At 59.3% G+C, this 13,808-nt stretch overlaps 2 protein-coding genes across 2 annotated transcripts; both read right to left on the bottom strand.

Moving 5' to 3' along the window:
• Nucleotides 1–2,954: 2,954 nt before the first annotated feature.
• LOC137676817 (avidin-like) lies at nucleotides 2,955–4,674 on the bottom strand. Its single transcript, XM_068423872.1, has 4 exons — nucleotides 4,609–4,674; nucleotides 3,853–4,063; nucleotides 3,616–3,748; nucleotides 2,955–3,167 (listed from the first exon to the last, which is right to left on the bottom strand). Exons 1-4 carry the CDS (start codon nucleotides 4,672–4,674, stop codon nucleotides 3,134–3,136), a joined length of 444 nt encoding a protein of 147 aa, XP_068279973.1. The 3' UTR covers nucleotides 2,955–3,133.
• Nucleotides 4,675–6,822: 2,148 nt separating this feature from the next.
• On the bottom strand, nucleotides 6,823–8,703 carry LOC137676399 (avidin-like). Its single transcript, XM_068423197.1, has 4 exons — nucleotides 8,612–8,703; nucleotides 7,846–8,059; nucleotides 7,263–7,383; nucleotides 6,823–6,971 (listed from the first exon to the last, which is right to left on the bottom strand). Exons 1-4 carry the CDS (start codon nucleotides 8,681–8,683, stop codon nucleotides 6,872–6,874), a joined length of 507 nt encoding a protein of 168 aa, XP_068279298.1. The 5' UTR covers nucleotides 8,684–8,703; the 3' UTR covers nucleotides 6,823–6,871.
• Nucleotides 8,704–13,808: the final 5,105 nt, after the last annotated feature.

Below are 13,808 nucleotides of genomic sequence, written 5' to 3'. Positions count from 1 at the left end.
TGTGGCTGTGACTGCAGAGAGGCTTGTTGAGGCATAGTGCGAGTTTGCTGGGTGGTTGCTCTGCTCTCACCCCCGCTTCAAGGGTGCCAAAACACTCTTGAACCGCTTTTGGAGACAAGTGGATGTTGTGAACACCCAGTGCCCACGTGTGACCCGCACGCACCCCAGGTGCCGAGGAAGCAAGCAGCTTCCCCGCTCGGCAGCGCGAGGAGCCGGCGTGTGCCCCCCACCGCTGCTTTCGTAACGGGGAGCTGCACAATCGCAGGAAGCGGAGCAGAGCCAGGGTGGTGCAATAGCCCCGTCTCCGCGGCCCCCCTGCCTGCTGGGTGGTTGCTAAATCAGGGCTGGGCCCTGGGTTTGGTTGGGATTGCTGGGTGCACGGGAGGCACTAACAGACCCCTGAGCTCAGGCTGCGGAGCCCAGCGTGGGGTCTGGGGGCCCAGCGTGAGGTCTGGGGGCGTGGGAGCCCAGTGCGGTGGTGGGTTCAGGCAGCACCGTGCTTGAGACCCACCTGGGAAGCAAAGGGCACTTATGCAGGTGAACGAGATATAAAATTAAATGTTGTGTCTCTGCCTGGTGAGGAGAGGCAGCCAGGGCTGGCTCATCCACGGACCCTGTCTCAGGCCAGGCAGCAGCATGCTCGTAACAGGATCAGGTCTGAGCTCTGCCCTGGCCGGGGCAGGCAGCCCACGAGCATCCCCGGAGAGCCACTGGACCTTTTTCCCCAGGAGCTGTGTGCGGTGGCAGGAGGGTCGAGGACCCCATCCTCGCTTTCGTTTTGTTTTTTTTCAGTTCAAGGGCAGGCTGCGTGATGCCACTGCTGTCACCTGGAGTCCCTGGCCCAGCACCAACTGACACCATACGAGTCATCTAAAGTACAACGCAGCGGTGCTGCCAGCAAAGCAGGGAGCGGCCACCGGAGCTGGTGTTTGGCCAGGGGCGATGGGGTCAGCACCGTGCTCCGCAGCGGTCTGGCTTGCTTGGCCGAATGTCAGGAGGGGAGATAGCTCTGGGAGAGCGGGAGGGGAGCCAGGCGAGCGCAGCGGGCTCGTCAGAGGCAGCCGAACACACGCTCTGCCTGCACCAGCCCGCCCAGCCCTTCCACGCGCAAAGTTTGCGGCACAGGCTGGGATGTTGCAGAGCCCGGAGCTGGTCCCAGCACTGCGCTGGGGATGTGTCTGCGCTGGGAGTTCTGGGGGTGGTTGCTCCGTGGTCTCAGCCTGTGCTACCCCAGGGCTGCTGTTTTTCATCTCTTTCTGTGTTCTCATGCAGGTCCCACAGCGAGCGGCTCTGAGCCAGCGAGAGGAAGGAAGCCCAGCCTGGGCCTCATGCCTCGGGTTAGAGGGCAGCGATGATAAAAATGCCCAGAACGAGTCCTTCGGCCGAGGAGGCTCGCACCTTGTTTCCATCGAGCAGAGGAACAGGAGGCACCTGGTATTTCTGCCACCCTCCTCCTCCTCTTTGCTGCAGACCCTCCGTGACACGTTTCTCCCTTGCTCGCCGCAGGGATCAGAGCGGAGGCTGTGCGTGCATCGGCGCTGCCTGCACACACACATGGCCCTGCACTCCGGCTTAGCTCGGTGTGACGGCCCCTGCTCGCCCTCTCCACTGTGTTCCCGCTGTTATTCCCAAGCTTGACCCGTATCCCACACATATCCCTGCATCAGCATCGTGGGAGCACGCCGACAGACCAGAAACATCAGCCTTTCAGGGCAAAATATTCTGCTCAGCCCTTGGCAAATCCCGTATGGGTGCTGTTGAATGGAAACCCTCTCTTTTTTTTTTGCTTGGTGACTCCCCGAGTGCCAGTAGTGCCATCTCCTTTCCACAGTAGCGACATATTGAAAGTTATGAAAGCCGAAATGAAATTTGCCTCCTATTGCAGAGGAGGGCCCTGCGCTGTGCGGCCAGTACAAAACACCTCCTGCTCACGGCTTTAAAGGAATCAGGGTTTCGTTTTTTTAAAGGAACCAGGGTTTCTCGGAGAGGTGGGAATTTCAGCCAGTAGCAGAAGGAAGACATACCTTCCTTTGCAAGGGAAACCTAAGCCACATGTCAGCATCCATTCTATTTTTGTCCACTAGCACCAGCTGCTGGATATTGGTGGAAACAGAAAAACTAGCAGAAATCCACACCTGGCTGAAAAAGCAGCTGGAAACGCCATGAAGGAGCCACCGCTTTCCCCCAGCTCTCGCAACTGGGCACCTCAGCCCTGGGACTGCCGAACCTCCAAGGGAGCCGGTTGTGCTGGGACCGCTTTGGCAGGGTGTCTGAGGCAGAAGGCAGAGAAGGGGGGCTGGGATGCCCCAAAAAAACCCAGCCAGTACCAGATGCCTCCTTCCCCTCGTCCCTTTCCCTGGCCACGTGTGGTGTGGCAGGGGCTTGGCTGGAGACCCCCATGTCTGCATTGCTCAGGGGCCGTGGCCGTGCCAAGGGGTCTCTCTTGGGACGGGCTGTTTGGGATCTCTCCCCACCCCTGGGGGGCTGGCAGCCGGCCACTGCAGTGTATCCGCCGGGGCTGGGAACGGGAGGCTGCCGGCTCTGCAAAAGCCATTTGCAGCCGCCCTGTGCGTTCCGGCATCCAAGAAACTTCCTCTGCTCTGCTCGCATGGGGAAGGCTCTGCCTGGAGCCTGCCCTGCAGCCCCAGGACATGCTGCCCCTGGCACCCCACTGAGGCTGTGGCTCATCCCACAGCCTGGTTTGCCCCGCACCTCTGGGGACATTTGGGAGGAACCCCGAGGGACAAGTCACCCACAGCACAGCGGCAGGTTTTCAGGCGCAGAACTGCTGCACGCTGCCAGGGAGGGGACATGGGACAGCCCCCATGCCCAGGTACCCTGCTGCCCTCGGCGGTGCTGCACGAAGCCTCCCCATGGCAGGGCAGCTGCGGGGCAAGACAAACCCCATGGATTTGAGGCAGGGCAGAAACTAGAGCCAAGCCCTGCGCCTCCACAGAAACCCTTTATTTTGCACCTGGTGCCCAGCCTTCGCACTGGGCTGAACTAGACTGGGAAAGCATGAACCTGTGGGCTGAGAGATGCTGAGATGCATCATGTCAGTGCGGGCACAGCCTGGCTGGGGGAAGCGCCGTCTCCTTGCTGTCCTGGGCCTCCTGGATTTTCCCACTTGCTGTTATTTTATCCGGCTGAAAACGCTGGTGCCAACCCTGCAGGAAAGCCCAAATCACTGCGGTTCACCCAGCCAGGGTCACCTATGCTATGATGGAGGGTCCAGAGGGGAAACCCGAGGAGGGGCACTGTGTTCCCCACTGGGTGCTGAGTGGGATGCCCTGGGCTCCAACACCCTGTAGTGGAGCCTGCGCTGGGTCCTGGCATCGTGTCCTGCTCTCTCCCTGCTGGGCAGAGTGCAAGGAGAGTCCTGGGGGGGGGCTCTGGCTGGGACCAGACCCCTCCTGGGGTCACCCACCCTGGGGCACACCCGGGTTGCAGGAGCTGGCCATGTCACAGGGATGCTCCTTGGCCCCTGCTCGTCACCAGCGACAAACCCATTTCCCCCTCCTGGTCCTGCCATGCCTCATCCCGTGGGATTTCTCCCTTCTCCAGGCTGGGGTGCAGGAAAGCGTTGCACAGTGGTGGCTGGGACCTGGTGCTCACCGGGTGGCTTTCCAGTCTTCGGCGGGGCTGTCGGCTGCCTCTCGCAGGAGCCACAGGGCGTGCAGCGTCTCCTCCCCGTTGGTGCCCACGTAGCACTGGCCCAGGAAGGCGGTCGTCCGCACTGTCTCTGGCTCTGGAAGGTCCGAGATGATGTGAATCAGGGTGATGAGGCACGAAGCCACCACCCTGCATCCTGCTGACATCCCCGCTGCAGGGTGATGGTCCCCTCCTGCCTACCTCGGAGCCGCCAGTGCACGGTGAAGGAGAAGGTGGGCTGAGGGACCAGCCACGCATCCTGCTGGGACCCCTCCAGTGGTGAGGTGAGGATTTCAGAGTCACCGGCGGCTGGCCCCGGCAGGTAGGAACCAGAGAATCTGCCGTCCTTGCCCAGGACGGACACGACCATCCGGCAGCCGGTGTCGCTCCGCCACGACCCGGAGAGGAGGCACTGCAAAGCCAGTGCTGTGGCTTGGGGTGCCCGGACAGGCAGGGAGAGCATCCTACTCCTGTGCCCCCGCCCTGGCTCTGCCCGGGGATGCCTGCAGCACTGGGGGATGTGCCACGGACCCTGTGTGAAGCTGGTGCCACCGGCATCGCCTCCTCAGCACGAGCATCCACCGCGGCACTGGCTGCCTTCAGCCCAGCCGCTGCTCTGGGCTGTTTGCTGCTGCCACCCAGGGGAGAGCGGGTTGTCCCCACACTAAAGCAGAGGGTACACTGCTTTCCCCACACGCTTGGTGGGAAACGGGGTTTCTCTGGGGCGTGTCTCTGTTTGCCGGTCTCTGGATGGGTTCCCACAGCGAGGAGCATCCTTGCAGGCGCGGTCCCTCCCTCCCAGCCTCTCCGCACCTTCCCTCAGCACTGCATAGTGCTGGTCCCACCAGCCCCAGCAGCCCAGCCCTGGCTCCCTGCTGAGCACCGCAGCCCCAGCAGCCACCATCGGGCTCTAGAAGGGTGCCAGCGCCACGTCCCCATTGCCACCCATCCCCATACCTTCCTCTCTGCAGGGGTGACGCATGCCGCCAGGGCAAGGACCAGGACAAAGGCACTGCTCCCCATGGTTGGGAAGATCCCGGCACGGCTACCTCCTGGGCCCCCTTTATAGGGCTGTAACTGGAGCCCTGTGGGCACTGGGCTGGCAGTCATGGGGCTGGTGACCGGGTGGCAGGGTGCCCGGGACAGGACAGGCGAGGTGAGGAGGTCTGCATGACCTGGGCAGTGCCGGAGGAACGTGGGGATGAGCACGGCTGTGGAGAGAGGTGGGGGGGCAAAGGCTCTTTTTAAGGCCGTTGTAGCAGCCTGGAAAGCATCAACTGCCTTCCTTGGGCACCCACCTCCCATGCACGCAGGCTGGAGATGATTACCTGTTTAACCATTTAACCACTCCGTGCTTTGCTGGTGCTGCTGCCTGACCAGGGAATCACCCGCGTGGTGCCAGGGCATCCCTGGCAGGGGCAAGCCGCGGTGGCCGCAGCACTGCACGGGAGGGAAGGCTCGCCCTGCCTTCTGCTTCAGCAGCAGTAACATTTCCCCAGCATCTTCTACATCTGCTGACTTTGCTGCTTTTGCTTCTACAAGAGTTGGAGTTAGAAGTAACCACAGAGGGGCACGGGGGTCCAAGTGAGTGTGTTTGCTAAACACGCCCAGCATGCTAACCAGCCTCCTGTTTGCACCTTTTCCTTATGTCTGCTGCTCTCGGGGGCTTTGGGTGTACAAAACACAGTGTGCACCATCCCTGCCTTCCTGAGCTGCTTCTCTGCTCGCTGCAGTGCCTGGAGCAGGCATGGGGCTGCAGGCAACTGGAAATTAAGGTGGGATCCAGCTGCATAAACACATGCTGTTCCCAGGACAGCAGTGTCTGGGGCACTGAATGGCAGCAGGGCTGCGGTGTGCACACTGGTGCATACTGGGGGTTGGGGAATCCCACCCTGGGCGTCACCGCTCAGTGCCCACCACAAGCCCCAGCACACCCTGGTACCCCGCTGCTGCTGCTGCTCAGTGCCTCTCCCTCTGGTCCAGATGGCCCCAAAGGCTGGGATGAGCAGAAGCCACCCCTCTCCTAACACATCACTCCTCCTTGTCACCTTTTACAGTCCTGAACTCAAGGGTTTATCACAGGGGCCTGAGAAATGCCCCAGGGGGATCTCTTGCTCTTGCCCTGGATGCCACAGTCCATCCCTTCGTCCCAACACCAGCCCCTGCCTTTCTGCGCTGTTTGGCAGGGACAAGCTGCCCTGTTTAAGGTGCCAGGGAGGTGGCAGCCGCCACTCCACGTCACAGCAGCATGCATCGGCTTTGCTGGGGCTGGGCCAGGCTCAACGGACTGTACAGCTAGTGTGCTGGCATCCCTGGGGCTGGGTTATATTTGTAACGCTTCCGCAAGAGGCTCTGTCTTCACCCATGGACCTGCCAAGAACATCGAAAGAGCTGACTAAGCTTGGCAGGTGTCCACAGAGAGAGATAGAGTGGCACTGCCGAAATGCAGGGGCAGAGAAGGGTAAAATCCCTGGCTGTAACCCAAGGGAATGGGATGGGATGGGATGGGATGGGATGGGATGGGATGGGATGGGATGGGATGGGATGGGATGGGATGGGACGGGAGGGGATGGGAGGGGATGGGAGGGGATGGGGTGGGAGGGGATGAGATGGGATAGGATGGGATGGGATGGGGTGGGAGGGGATGAGATGGGATGGGATGGGATGGAACAGGATGGGATGGGATGCAATGGAATATGATGGGATACAATGGATGGGGACTTTAACTGTGCACATTTTACTTTGTGTGCTGTGCAGCGCGAAGGAAGCGCATTACTGACACCTCTCATTTACCAATACTGTTACCTCCATCACCCAGCCCTATGGAGCATGGAGTCCTGGGACTGGAAAGGTGTCTGGTGGGGATGGGTATAAAGGCACTGCAAGGAAGGCGGCTGGATTCAGGATGCTGATGCCACCTCTGCCACCATCAGGCAGGCAGGGAATGATGGAGCAGGTTGGAAGTTCAGGTTAGGATGAGGTGGGAAATGAGCCCAGGGAGCTGGATGGGGGGAAATCAGTGAGGGATCCCTGGAGAAGGGCAGTGGTGAGCCCTCGCCTCTGCAGGGACACCCGTAGGGACAGAAGCTGCCTCAGAGGGGGAGCAAGGGCGGTTTGTTAAAGAGATGACCACCACTGACATGATTTTTAAATTTTATTTTCGTGTGAGAGACTGGTTTTGCTTGCCTTGGGGGGGGCGGGCTGCAGCTGGCGCATGCTGTCATGGGGTGGGCAAAGACACGTCCTCACAGGATGGGGACAAGCTCAGCAAGGTCTTTCCTTTCGGGGTGCGTTTGCGTGTGAAGATGTTTCTGCCCACCCTGTGGGAAGCAGAGAGTCCCCATGGGATGACTTGCAGACACCACCCACTCAGGGCTGCCAGTGCCGGCAGGTGACAGGGGTGTCCCTAGATGCCCCCCAACTTGCCTCAAGCAGCTGCTGGATGCGCCTGGCCAGGGCAAGCCCCTTGCCCCAAGGCACTGGCATCCCCACTGCAAACCCATGCTGGGAGGGTCCCAGGGGTGGTCCCCTCACCCAGGGGGATGCTCACCCTCAGGGGTTCTAGGGAGGGCCCCTCTGTGGGGCCACTGCCCCCCACATCCCCCCACTACCTTGTAGCCTTCCAGTCCTCCTCGAGGGACCCGACGGCTTCGCGCAGCAGCCACATGGTGGTCAGCGTCTCCTTTCCACCCGTGTCCACGAAGCACTGCCCCGCGAAGGCGGTGGTGGCGTCTGGGGGAAGCTCTTGTTGGGGTGTTGGTGGGGAGGGCACCCACGCTCACTTGCTGCTCCCCCCTCCCCAGGATCCTCCCAGCTGCAGCCATGTCCCTGCTCTGATGGCCATGCACCCACCCAACCCACACTGGGGGCACCTGCCCTTCCCCAGTGGCTCCCTCGGGCGAGGCAGGCTCTGTGGCACCGCATCCCCTGTGCCCTAACGGGGTCCAGACCCACCACGGTCACCTCGGGCTGCCCTGCAGGGATGGGTGCAAAGGTGCTGGGTGAGGAGGGTCTGCCCCATGTGAGCCCAGCATTGCCTGTTAGCCCCACGCAGGGCTGGTGCTGCTGCCTCCCTCTGCTTGGCTGCACCAAAGCATCACCCAGAAGACCTTCCAGCAGAGGGGAAATCCTACTGGCTGCCTGCGCAGCTCCCAGTGCCCCTGTGGTGCCGTCCCCAGATGTCCCAGCACTTACTGGAGAACTTGTCCCAGCACACGGTGAAGGCGAAGGTGGGCCAGCCCCCCTCCCCGGGCTGCTGCTGGGCACCCTTCAGGGGGGAGATGTAGGCACAGCCGCCGGTGAGGGTGACCCGCGTGAGGTATTTCCCATGGAAGCCCCCGTCGTCCCTCACCGACGAAATCTCCATCAGCGAGTCCTGCTCATTCTGCCACAGCCCGCTGAGCTGGCACTGAAGGGACATGGCCACCAGCCCTCTGCCCCCATGCGAGGTGCAGAGGGGGACCCCATCCCTCCCACTGCCCCATGGCCAGAGCCACAAGCCCTGCTGCCAGTGCAGCTAAGGGGCACGGCTCTCCCTGCCCCCAGTCTGGGGAAATGCTCCCCCAGGTGCTGCCGGCTGCTGAGCGGATGGTGCAGCAAGGCCACCACGTCCCAGCCTGTCAGCGTGCATGGTACGCCCAGACACAGACCCCATAGGAGGGGATGCCCTGGGCACAGACCCCATGGGAAGGGATGCCCCATGCATGGTGCCCCAGACACAGACCCCGTGGGAGGGGAATGCCCCATGCATGGTGCCCCTGTGGGAGCAAAGCTCTGTGGAGGTGGTATCTGGTGGCTGGGGGGGACCCAGATGTACACTGCTAGCTGCCTGGACTAGATGCTTGCAAAGTTCTCCTGCTTGTCTCAGCCACGACATGGCATTTAATAGAGAACCCCTGGCTGCTCACACTGCATCCCAGTGCCATGTCTGCCACGTCCCCATTGTCACCCGTCCCCGTACCTTCCTCTCCGCAGAAGTGATGCATGCCACCAGCACCAAGGCGAGGACCAGGGCGAAAGTGCCGGTCCCCATGGCTGCAGGGCTGCAAAGCTCCCTGCATGGCTCCCTCCCGGCCCCACACCCCGGCCCCCTTTATAGGGCTGTAACTGGAGCCCTGCAGGCACCGGGCTGGCAGCCGCAGGGCGGGTGGCCTGGAGGCAGGGTGCCCGGGACAGGCGAGGTGAGGAGGTCTGCGTGACCTGGGCAGTGCTGGAGGAACGCGGTGATGAGCACGGCTGTGGAGAGAGGCGGGGTGCAGGGAGGGTTTGCAGATCCACCATCCAAGAGGCTCTGCCAGCCCATTCCTTGCTCTGTGATGGAGTCCTGGGGGTGGGCACAGCCTGGCACGATCCCACTGCCACGGTCCCCGTGCTGCCATTCAAACACAGTGCTACAGCAAGCAGCAAGCACAGAGCTTCTTCTCCGCTGCACTGAAGGGTGGTGTGTCTGCCCGCAGGAGTTCATCCTCATGGCGGTCCCCTCTCGCGTTACAAGTTCCTGGTGCCATTTCTAGACTGTTTTTCCTCCTGGCTGTGCTGGGCTTTCCCTGGGTCTGGGAGCTGTGACTGTCACTGCAGTGGGAACTCTTGGGCACCCTTGAATTAATCCCTCTTGTAAGTGCAGAAGGGCATTTCTGGAAGATATGTAGATATTAAAATTTTCTTGTCCCTGTGGGAGGGGATGCCCTGTTCATGATGCCCCCATGCCCAGATTCCATGGGAGGTGACGCCTCATGCATGGAGCTTGGAGGCTGGGCAGGGTAGAGCTCCACAGCAGAGCCCTGTCTGAGCCCTCCAAGGGGTCCCTAATGGTACGAGACCATCCTGAGGATGCACAGGTGGCCAGGGGTCCTCAGACTGCCTGGCTCTTGCATAGGGACAAGGCACAGCCACCCCCTCTAAGATAACTCTTCAACCGGGTGAACATATTGCTGCCGATGCTGAAGGGGAAGACAGAACTGGTGCCTGGCTGTGTCTGGGTCAGGAGGGACCTCTCTGGCCCCCGCGCAGCACAGGGGATGAGCATCTGCTTTCAGAATCCTCCAGAGACATATCTACTCCAGACTTGAAGACACCAGGAGGTCCACTCGCCTCCTTCCCAGGGAGCAGGGCAATGCCCATGTGCAAACTGCACTTTATTTTTAATTAAAAAATTATAGTAGCTGCCTTCAGCTCCCACCCTGGGGACCTGCTCCAAAAGCCCTTGGTGTCCTGGCACCGCTCTCCCTTGCTTGCTGCCCAGCTGGCTCCCAGCACCAGCACCCACCCTTAGGGCTCGGCGCTCCTCCGGGAGCTCCATGCTGCACCCCGTGGTGCAGGGTTGGAGAACTGCCCTGCAGCCCTGCTCTGCCCGGCGCTCACTCACTGGCTTTCCAGTCATCCTCGAGGCTGTCAACCTCATCTTGCGTGATCCACGTGATCCTCAGTATTTCCTTCCTGTCCTCATCCACGAAGCACTGGCCCATGAAGGGGTGGGAGGCGGGAGAGGGTGCTGGGATGGGGCTTTCCCTCTTTGGCAGACAGCTTGCCAGTTTGTGAGTGGGAAAGGCTGCTTGTGGGTGGGTGATGTTTCCCTCCTCAGCCTCCTGTCCTGCTGGGACCGGGGGCACAGCACTAGACAGGAGTGGGATTTGCAGGATGTGGGGGGATAAGCCCAGATGAACCTGCATCCATAAAATAGAATCATAGAATCATAGCATCGTTTTGGTTGGAAAGGACCTTTAAGATCATCAAGTCCAACCATTGACCTAGCACTGCCAAGCCCACCACTAAACCATGTCCCTAAGCACCACATCTACCCGTCTGTTAAATACCTCCAGGATGGTGACTCCACCACTTCCCTGGGCAGCCTGTTCCAATGCTTGATAATCATTTTGGTGAAGAAATTTTTCCTGATCTCCAATCTAAACCTCCCCTGGTGCAACTTGGGGCTGTTTCCTCTCATCCTGTCACTTGTTACTTGGGAGAAGAGACCAACACCCACCGTGCTACACCCTCCTTTCAGGTAGTTGTTGGCAGCGATAAGGTCTCCCCTCAGTCTCCTTTTCTCCAGACTAAACACCCCCAGGTCCCTCAGCTGCTCCTCACAAGACTTGTGCTCTAGACCCTTCACCAGCATCGTTGCCCTTCTCTGGACTCTCTCCAGCACCTCCATGTCTTTCTTGTTGTGAGGGGCCCAAAACTAAACACAGTATTCGAGGTGCAGCCTCACCAGTGCCAAGTACAGGTGGATGATCCCCTCCCTAGTCCTGCTGGCCACACTGTTTCTGATACAAATCAGGATGCTGTTGGCCTTCTTGGCCACCTGGGGATGCTGTTGGCCTTCTTGGCCACCTGGGCACACTGCTGGCTCATATTCAGCCGGCCATCAATCAACATCTCCAGGTCCTTTTCTGCCAGGCAGCTTTCCAGCCACTCTTCCCCAAGCCTGTAGTGATGCATGGGGTTGTTGTGCCCCAAGTGCAGGACTCAACACTTGGCCTTGTTGAACCTCATACACTTGGCCTCGGCCCATCAATCCAGCCTGTCCAGATCCCTCTGCAGAGCCTTCCTACCCTGTCCCACCTCATCCTGGGCAGGACCTGCCTGGACAAGAGCCAAGGATGGGGACCAGGAGGTGCCACCAGACAAGCAGCCCTGGTGTTGGGGATGCAGGAGCACTGGGGACACCACAGGAGGGCAAGGGACCATCAAGGACTGGCTGGGGAGATCTGGGGTCACTGTGGAGATGGGGAAGCATTTGGGACACCAACGGGGAAGGCAGGGCATCAACAAGGATACTGCAGGGAAGAGCAGGAGAGCATCAGGGACATCACAAGGAGGGCAGGAGAGCTCTGGGGACACCACAGGGAAGATGAGAAAAGAGAAGCACCCGAAAACCTCCAGTTGATGGTGAAGCTGAAGGTGGGCTGGCTCTTCTGGTTTGCGCAGTGCTGGGTTGTAGTCCCGAAACTGGGTCATTCACCTGGTGTGCATCACCCAATTTACACATAGAGTCGAGGTATTTTCCTTTATTATGTAAATGCGCAGATACAGGTCCCAAGTACAAACCTGCACACTGTTGGCACAAACTGACAGTTATTTATATAGAAAATATTAACATATTTAATCATCTGATACATATTCATTGTTATTCTATTATCTGATTGGTTGAAATTTCCTCGCCTATCATGCTAATGACTATGCACGTGCATGAGAATTTTTTGCTATCTTATTTTCTTCTTCTTTTGGGTCAGTAGGTATCTTGTGTTGGTGGTCCGTGAGTCAGCGGTCATGATCTCCCCCTGCCCGAATTACCTTTCCCCTAGTTTCACTTAAATTCAGCAACACTAAGTGGTTCTTCACAGGCTGTTAACTGAGTAGACCATCGAGTCTACTCACCTTGGGAGACCACCTTGGGAGACAGGATCCTTTGTTTTACAGTACCATAGAAGAATGGGTTAGGTTAATCTTCGTTGAGGTTCGTCCTAACGATATCACGATGACATCTGTATCTCGTTTGTGGTGGGAGATGTGGCCATGTGGTAGCAGCCTTCTCTGTTCAAAGCCTCGATGGTCATGGTGGAGCCCAGGTCATTGATCCAGTGCCTCGTCAGCGTGCACGGGAGCTGGGAGGACTCAACACCAGTGCTGCGGCACAGCCCAGGCACGGGCAGGGTGGCAGGAGTGGGCACCCCCAGGAGCCGTGGAGGGGAAGCTGGACAAGCTGTAGGTCCCTCATCCACCCAAGAGGATGTACTGCCAAGTGTGATGGGCACAGCCATGGGTTGTGGAGGCAGAAAGCATATGGAAGAGTGCCCTGGCTCCCAGCCAGCCCCAGAAGGGGCTTGGGACCTGGCTGAGGAGCTCCTCCATCCTCCCAGGATGATAGTCTGTGCTCAGCAAGGTTACAGCCAGAGCTGGGCCAAGGAGAGAGGTGGAGGAGCAGAGCAGGGTGTGTGGTCCCGACCAGGGGGCTAGCAGGGGTGATGACCACATGGACATGGCGGAGGGGGCAGTAGCTATGGGACTTCATTTACAAGTGAATTTATAGGCTTGAAAATCAAATTTATTCTTTTGTCATCGCTGCAGCATGGCTGGGTACCAGGCTCTGCCTGTGCACACACCTGAACTGACCAGCCATGGAGCGCCTGAGCAACCTGGGAACTCCCCACCTCGATCTGCTTAGGTGGGACAAGAGCTGGACTGAGACAGAAGTTGGGCACTGAGATGTGAAGTGTTGAGACATTGGTAAATAGTCCATAGAAACAGTCCCTGCAGAAATGGTTGTGTAGGACAGTCTTCCGCCTGTGGTTAAGACACGTAAGTGCTGAAGGACCCCTGCAACGGAGACTCCTCCTCCGTCCTGACACTGGCCAACTGCTTGAGGGATGTGATCCCCTGCCTGAGCATTACTCCATGCCAGGATAGCAATAAATTAGTAAAGCCCAGTGCTGGTGAATGCCCCATCACCCACGGGGGAGCATCCCCAGCCACAGCCCCCGCCAGATGCCTGCGGGTACCCCTGGCGCACTGTGTCCTATCACCTGCCACCCCAAAACCGAGCTGCTGGATGCGCCGCAGCCTCACTGGGTGCCCTTGCAAACAGCTCTGCCAGCCCATGCCCGCTGGATTTCTCACCACGACCGTGGCTGCCTGCAAGGGTTTGCAGGCTGTTCAACCCGTGGTCAGCACTGCCGCCTTGCTGGAGCACCCCAGGACTGCTGCACAGCCTTCGGGAAGCCCTGCCCTGGGGAAATGTTGTCATGAAGGCAATAATGAAGTCAGGAGGATGTGTTCAGTAAGGCTGCAGGCTTAGCAGGACGCTCCACTGCTGAGCTGGCCATGGGGTGAGAGCAGAGTGCTGCGGTCCCTTTGCCACTCTCTTTCCGTATTCTCAGGTTCCTCTAAGGCAGGTAAAAGGCTGCACAGACCAAAGGGCACCGTAACAGAGGGCTGGCGTGAAGGCATTCTGCTCAGGAAGGCTGTAAGGGAACTGAAAAAAGCTGAGAAATCCCAGGGAGGCCCCGAGAAGGAAAGAGCAGCATCGCTCCAGAAGCAGAAGACGGACCCAAGGGAGAAAAACGTAAAAAGCGAACCACATGCGAGTCTGCAACGAGGCAGGCTGAAACACAGAGCAGGTGGAAAACTTGCTAAAGCCACGGATCCTGTTAGCAAAG

This window comes from Nyctibius grandis, chromosome Z, assembly GCF_013368605.1.
Source record: "Nyctibius grandis isolate bNycGra1 chromosome Z, bNycGra1.pri, whole genome shotgun sequence".
Lineage (NCBI taxonomy): Eukaryota > Metazoa > Chordata > Aves > Nyctibiiformes > Nyctibiidae > Nyctibius > Nyctibius grandis.
This window is presented reverse-complemented; position numbering and strand designations above follow the sequence as displayed.